The 7,165-nt window shown below is 31.9% G+C and overlaps 1 protein-coding gene across 1 annotated transcript; it reads right to left on the bottom strand.

The window, feature by feature from the left end:
* Positions 1-1,094: 1,094 nt before the first annotated feature.
* LOC145069922 (SH3 domain-containing protein 2-like) lies at positions 1,095-5,040 on the bottom strand. The gene is made up of 10 exons (XM_079016862.1): positions 4,851-5,040; positions 3,856-3,978; positions 3,156-3,225; positions 2,885-3,036; positions 2,660-2,761; positions 2,038-2,238; positions 1,893-1,955; positions 1,664-1,810; positions 1,500-1,574; positions 1,095-1,424 (listed from the first exon to the last, which is right to left on the bottom strand). The coding sequence occupies exons 1-10, from the start codon at positions 4,908-4,910 to the stop codon at positions 1,308-1,310; spliced, it is 1,110 nt and encodes a 369-aa protein (XP_078872988.1). The 5' UTR covers positions 4,911-5,040; the 3' UTR covers positions 1,095-1,307.
* Positions 5,041-7,165: the final 2,125 nt, after the last annotated feature.

Here is a 7,165-nt window from a genome sequence, read left to right as displayed (position 1 = left end):
AGCCGATTTTGTGCCTATCATCCCTTCCCTTCAAGATCATCCTCTTGCCTTGGTGTTTGTAATCCATTAGAGGTGTGACAATTGTGACACTAAGCTCCAAAAGATTGAAGATTCTAGCATTCAAGAAAGGTAATCATCTAGATCTGATCTATTAGTGTAATTTCGAAATATATATGCTAGATCTAGGGTTCTTAAGTCTTTGGATGAATTGCATGTACAATAGAAAAACTTAGATCCAATCTTTAGGGTTTTGCATGTGCACATAGGATGTTGTTTTATGTAAAACTCATCAGTTATATCAACTCACGTAGCTCGTTTATAGGAATCACTATAAACATTAACTGAAATATTTATCTAGAACCCACATATTTGGTTTATCTTTTAATCAAACATTTTCAAACATGGTTTTAACTACAAAAGAAATATTTTTCATACTTTTTATGTATTATTAATACGGTTAGTAGAAAACCTGTAACTCTCACCAACCTTTGTATTGACTCTCAAACTACATATATTCTCAGGACATCATTAAACCAACTTTTAGCAAAAGAGAGCCATGGATTTCGGGCAATCTAGTATTCTTTAGTTTTTGTTATATCGGCCTATTTGTTAAGGCAAATTCATGAACTTATTATTATTATTATTTGTATGAACTATGTATTCAAACCTTAAAGTGGAATGTAATTGATGCATTTTTATTTGTGTAATTTGTGAAGTATATTCAATTTATTTGTGATCCATGAACTAAGTCGCACAACCCAGCATGTTTCATCGCTTCGGTCGGAGGTGTGACACAAACCACCCCCTTTAAATGGCAAGATCTTAAAAAGGCATGACAAATATGACGTGACGCATACATGGCAGCAAAAAAGGAGTAACAAAAATAGCACCACTCGATCTAGCCTAATACAACACACATTTTTCATTTGTGTTTATGTGACCCATGACATGACAATATCATACTTCCATTTTCTTGACACAAAACAACATAATTTCAATTCCTTACTTATCATAGTAAAGCACTTACACAATTACACGTCTCTATACATAACACATAAAGATCGAAATGCAAAAATGCAGTTAAAAAAAGGACATTGCTATAATGTTTTGTATTTCTCATAATTGTTCCTTGAATTTCATGACAAAGAAAAGTTTCCCAGAAAAAGCACATTAACTTTCTCGACTCAACACAAAAATATGACTAAATCACAAAAGCGATTACATAAATCTTCTCACAAAAAAAAACTGACAACAAAATTCCAAAAGAGAATTTACAAAAGATTATGAATTTTAGATTTAAATGAGAGCTAAAAAATATCTGTGACCTTACTTGCAAGAACACGTTCTCGTCTTTCAATGTATCCCACCGGAAACCAGCCTGCTTTCCCTTTGCATTCACCTTCTGCCCAACCATTATTAGACACCTGTCATTTTTTTTATAAACTTGTCAAATATGCTGACGTGGCATCTGATTTTGGTAAATGTAATTAATTCCTTACCTTTCTAATAACAACATAATCACCAAGTGATAAATTCAACTCCACATCAGACTCTGCGTGAAATGAGTACATTACCTGAACAACAACAAATAATTCATGAAAAAATATAATCAAGAAAGTAGTTAATAAATTCGAATGGATTTTATAATTTATAGGCTTCTTACCTCTCCTAAAAAGTAATCCACTTCATCATTTGACCCATTTTGAGTTGGAGAAGTAAACGCATTATTTACTTCTTCATATGATGGAGGTGGAGGTGCTGTTTCTATTGGTGTAGGAGCCGCTTCAATTCTTTGTCGTTCTGATACCATCTACACAAGGGTAAAACGGTCATTTACTCTCGCATTCACACAGTTCATGTTTTTTTTTTACAAATATGCCCTCATTGCATACCTCGCCTTCAAGCTGATCCAGAATTTGAACAACCTTTTGGTGGTAGGCACGTTCTGATTCAATCTTTTATAAATAAAAATACAAGTGTCAGATAATAAATAAGAGATGATGAGAATTAGAAATATTAATATTTAATATAAAATACCATGGAAATTAATCTCTGAAGTGTCATTTTTTGTTGTTGACCTTCAACAGCAGCCATTGCTGATGCAGCTTCTCTTCCCAAAATTGTCATGTTGGATTTGAGATCTTGTAATTTTGATTCTGCTGCTTCAAGTTTCATAAGGATGTCTGGATTCCCTGTTCCTTCTCTAACTCTTGCTTGTCTTTTAGAAACTTCTACAGCCTACAAATTAATTACTTTTTTTTTATCCATTTAGATTTTAGACCTTTAACTATATTCTGTTGTGATTAAATATTTTACTTTTCAGAACAAAATATAGAAAAGCATAATGTATTAGCATCATTTTATCAATTTAACTACTTAACTGAATTCCTGTAGATTAAACCATTATATACTATTTTTGAATGTTTCAAAAAAAAAAAAAAAAAAAACGTTTTTTGTGGTTACCCGATATAGAAAGGCATAAAATGGTGATAGTAGTCACAAGTACAATTGTTATCTGTGTTTTTTTGGATGACAATTTTTATATAAAACAATCAATGCAAATTGCAAGATTAACGAAACTGAGAATAAACATAAACAATTATATATTAATCTCAGAAACAAAAAATAAAATCATTTATTAAAAAGAAAAAAGGAATACCTGAGCTTCAGCCTCTTGCCTCATTCTATCATATCTTTGAGCAAGATGACGAGCATCTTCTAGTGGAGCTCCCATTACCATTGCTCTTAAAGGCTCTGCCACCTGTTCAACATTTGAAATAATCTTTCTATTTTTAGCATTGTACTTTAATTCTTTCTATTTTTAGAACACTAATTTGAAAATTGAAAGTAACATGTTATAAATATAATTAACAAATAAATGAACCTGAGTCCCAAATGATTTGAGTAGGTTTCCTCTTTCTTTCTCCATTAAAGCACGAGCTCTTGAAAAGTTTTTTGCAGCTCTAGATAGTGTGCTACCACTAGTGCATGTATTCTCAACACCATATTTCTTGCTATCTTCAGACAATTTTGTCCCTGTTCAAGAAACTCTTCATGTGAATTTACAAATTACAACACAATGTCCTTCAAATGAACTTTTAAAAAAAAAAAAAAAAAAAAAAAAAAAAAGTTGGAAAAGAGCATCAAAAGTTTACCAATTTCAAGTTGTTTGGAACCTGTAACTATATATCCTTCAACACCACGAACAATGTCCCTTTGGAAATGCTGAAAGTGAAAAGGGAGCAAACTGTAATGACCAAAAGGGTAAAATTAATTTTTCTTATCAGAAATGCTAACATCATGTTTCATTGAGCCTCAAGAATGTTTCTTTTTTACGTAATCTATCTACCCTTCTTTTTTCCTCCCACTCATTTCACATCAAAGTTAATGAACATTGTGAAAACTGTTTGTTAGAATGTAAGGGTAAAATGGTCATTTAGTCACATGTAGCTTATTTTTTTACATTGATTTAGAGCATGCAACTGCAAAATTGTTTCTCTTGAATTCTAGACATGCTTTTTTAGGGCTATGTTCAATAATAAAGATGAGAAGGGCATTCAAGTCTTTTGCCCGTATTCCACGTTTTTGGGTAGGGCAAAAATTGAAATCTTTTTCCCATTAACATCAGTTTTAGTGTATGTTTGGAAAAAAACAGCCAGAAGCTCAAGCTTTTATTTGTGTAAAAGAGTAAGTTGTAAGGTTTTAAGAGGTGTAGAATTACATAAAAGGACATGATTAGGGTTAGGGTAGATAAATAGATACGTGACTTTTCAAGGGCAACCTAGTAATTTTGTTAAAATATGCATGAGGTTTTCTTTAAATGCTACTTGAAGTAGCTTTTGGATTAAGAGCAACCTTAGCAGCACGTGTAGATATGTATAGCTTCTCAAGTTTCTGATGAAGCCTCAGTTCTGCCTCATCTGTAACAACATTATCAGAGCCTCCATAACCACCACCACCAAACTGCTTGAAAACCGCCTGAAAGTAAAATATATAATAATGTTATTAATTATTGTTGTGAAAGTAAGTTGTGCTTTTCTGTATTTTGCCCCTTTTCAACTTTATTACATTCAGACATTATCATGTTATCACAAAGTGAACACAAAGTTTATTTTTCAGTATTTCAAATTTGGAAAATACGCGTAGTTATTTATGTAAGGACACACATGAGATATGATGTTATCATGTTAGCACTACAAACTTTAAAGGTAGCAAAATGAATTTCTACAACGTTTTCATACTAAATAACAAAGAATCGATTATTCTATATCAAATTGTGTAACAAATAGTATGACTTGGTGTGATAATTGCTATTTGGGGACTGTGAATAACTTTATATCAGTTGTAGAATAGGAAAATGTTTAGTTTGTTCATAAAACAGAAAGATTATAATAAATCTTTCTTTAACCAGAGTATGAGATTCTAGTTATCTACACTACCTTGACCAAAAGCTGAAGTTAACTACAAACTCAATATCATTTACCTACATTATGACAGAGTGCCCTAATTAAAATTATAATCGACGTAAACTGCTTGATCGATACCAACTGAATCAAGTTAGACAATGTCTCTTGAACAAAAAAAGAATCATTGATTACTAATTTTATGTTGACGTTGCTTAAACATCTATATTAGTTTTTTACAAGTTTTTGACATCGAAATTTGAAAATACGTCTCGTTCGTTTTCGAACGGATATAAAAAACTAGGGAAAGAAAAAAAAAATCAGATTCTACAGATTCATCCACAGATCCTTGAAGAATAAATTGTCATAAACAAAATTAACTATGATCTGAAAGTGTTTCGCCGCCGAGAGTTTGAATTCAAAACAAAGAATTCGTCTGATTTGTACCTGTTGTTGTCTGGCAACCTGCTCCCGGAGCTTCGTCGCCTGTTTTCTGATCGTTTCCATTCACGAATTCACCGAAAAAGGGAAGAAATCAACGGATTATGGACTTAGTTGAACTGAGGTTCGCCGGAGATTTATCCCGTCGAACAGATCCAACTTTATTATATTATAGTTATTCCGATACAAATGCTAGAATTGTTATTCATTATGGCTTTTCAGAATTAAGTTAGGGTATATTACAAAATAGCCCCTCGACTATCTCTTAATGACAAAAACTTCGAAAGCAAGCTTCAATGATTGTTTCTCATATACATTGAACTTCTTCGATCAATACTTGGAAATTATTTGATGATAAATTTGGCACACATGTTGAGTCATGATTTGATAATAAAAAATCTTCGTTAGGATTAGGATTTAGATTTTTTTTTTTCTTTGTCAAGCTTTGTGATCATGGATCCAATAAAGTTCTGATATCATTGTGCATCTTAATTCGATGTTCAAATAATTAAAAATATGATTTGTTATATCATCATTTTCAATGAAATAATATCGATGCTTAATACAAAGTGGTTAGATATAGATACAATACGGATTCTTGTTTGCTCATCATCAAAACAAAAAAACATGGTGATAATCAATACAAATGCATGCAGCCAACGCGACAATATCATGAATCATGAAGTCTAAAATGAAACATTCATCACATAGCATAATTGGTAATGACGAAATATTTTTCAAATAAAGTATTAACTATTAAGTCCTTAAATAACAAGGAAGGGATCACAAAATTTAAAACCTCCCATAAATGTTTGTAAAAAATATATTCCGAGGGAAGTAGGGGAGAGCATTTGGACCGGTGGACCGGACCGGACCGGACCATTTTTTTGGACCCCCGGGCCAGTTCTCGGTTCTAAGATTTCTCGCCGGTCCGGTCCGGTTTTTTTCCCGGTCCGGTCTGGTTTTTACCGGATTTAGAACCGGTTGGACATGATTAAGATTTTTGTGACGTTTTTTAAACGCACATAACTCATTCGTTTTAAGTCGGATTGACCTGCGGTTTTTTCCAACATTTAGTTTATAATTTGTAGATGAATTTAGACTATAATTTTGTTTATTTTGATATTATATTCACCGTGTTACAATCCTTCAAAGTAGAGCTATCAAAGCTGAAAAAATTCAGCTTTTCAGCAACATTTTGTAAGCTGTGACGTTTTTTAAACACCCATAACTCATTCGTTTTAAGTCGGATTGACCTCCGATTTTTTCCAACATTTAGTTTACAGTTTGTAGATGAGTTTAGACTATAATTTTGTTTATTTTGGTATTATATTCACTGAGCTACAATCCTTTAAAGTAGAGCTATCAAAGTTGAAAAAATTCAGCTTTTTAGCAAGATTTTATAATCTGTGACGTTTTTTAAACACCCATAACTCATTCGTTTTAAGTCGGATTGACCTACAGTTTTTTCCAACATTTAGTTTACAATTTGTAGATGAATTTAGACTATAATTTTGTTTATTTTGGTATTATATTCATTGAGTTACAATCCTTCAAAGTAGAGCTATCAAAGCTGAAATATTTCAGCTTTTTAGTATTATTTTATACTATAATTCCGAGTCCGCGTTTAGCACTTGTGGTAGAGTTGTAAGTGAGTATCAAACTAGTTTATCGACATTGATAGTTGAAGCTTTGTTATGCACCCAAGATTGGGTGATAAAGTTTACAAATCCGATAGTTGACAACGTTGGTGACATCTTGAACGATGATGATATAGCTTTGGGTGAAAAAATTCCAATCTTTATTCTTTTTTTATACAATTATTACTTTTTATTAAATACTAACAACATTTTCATTTGTGTTTATGTAGAGATTGCACAAGCTTTAAATATGTTACATATGGATGACAATGATATGGGGAAGTGGCCAATGGAAGATTAGATTATGAGTTTATGAAATTTGTTAGTTTGATTGATTTTAAAGTTTAAACTATGATTTTTGTTGTTACGGTAATACTTTTGTATGTTTGTCTTAAAATTGTTTAACTTTTGTTGGTGAACTTGATTTATATGTTAGTTGCTTTTATTTGGAAAATTAATTTTTGCAAATTGCAAGTTATAATATTATATATCAATGTAGATTAGTTAGGCATGAAACGGAAACATATTAATTTTGCAAGTTATAATATTATACATCAATGTAGATTACTTATTATACTCTATGCAATTAAAGTTGTACCGGTCCAAACGGGTCCAAAAACCGGAAAACCCGGACCTGGACCTGGACCCGGACACGGACACGACTCATCCGGTCCGGTCCAT

Source organism: Lactuca serriola, chromosome 8 (assembly GCF_051521515.1).
Source record: "Lactuca serriola cultivar US96UC23 chromosome 8, Lser_US96UC23_V15, whole genome shotgun sequence".
Classification (NCBI taxonomy): Eukaryota; Viridiplantae; Streptophyta; class Magnoliopsida; order Asterales; family Asteraceae; genus Lactuca; species Lactuca serriola.
This window is presented reverse-complemented; position numbering and strand designations above follow the sequence as displayed.

Bases quoted from the DNA above. Each gene is read 5' to 3' on its own strand.
- LOC145069922 (XM_079016862.1), bottom strand. From the start codon at position 4,910: ATGGAAACGATCAGAAAACAGGCGACGAAGCTCCGGGAGCAGGTTGCC. The intron at 3,037-3,155 runs GTAAACTTTTGA...TTTCTTGAACAG, and splicing joins TTCCAAACAACTTGAAATTG to GGACAAAATTGTCTGAAGAT. The intron at 2,239-2,659 runs GTATTCCTTTTT...ATTAATTTGTAG, and splicing joins GGCAAGAGGCTGAAGCTCAG to GCTGTAGAAGTTTCTAAAAG.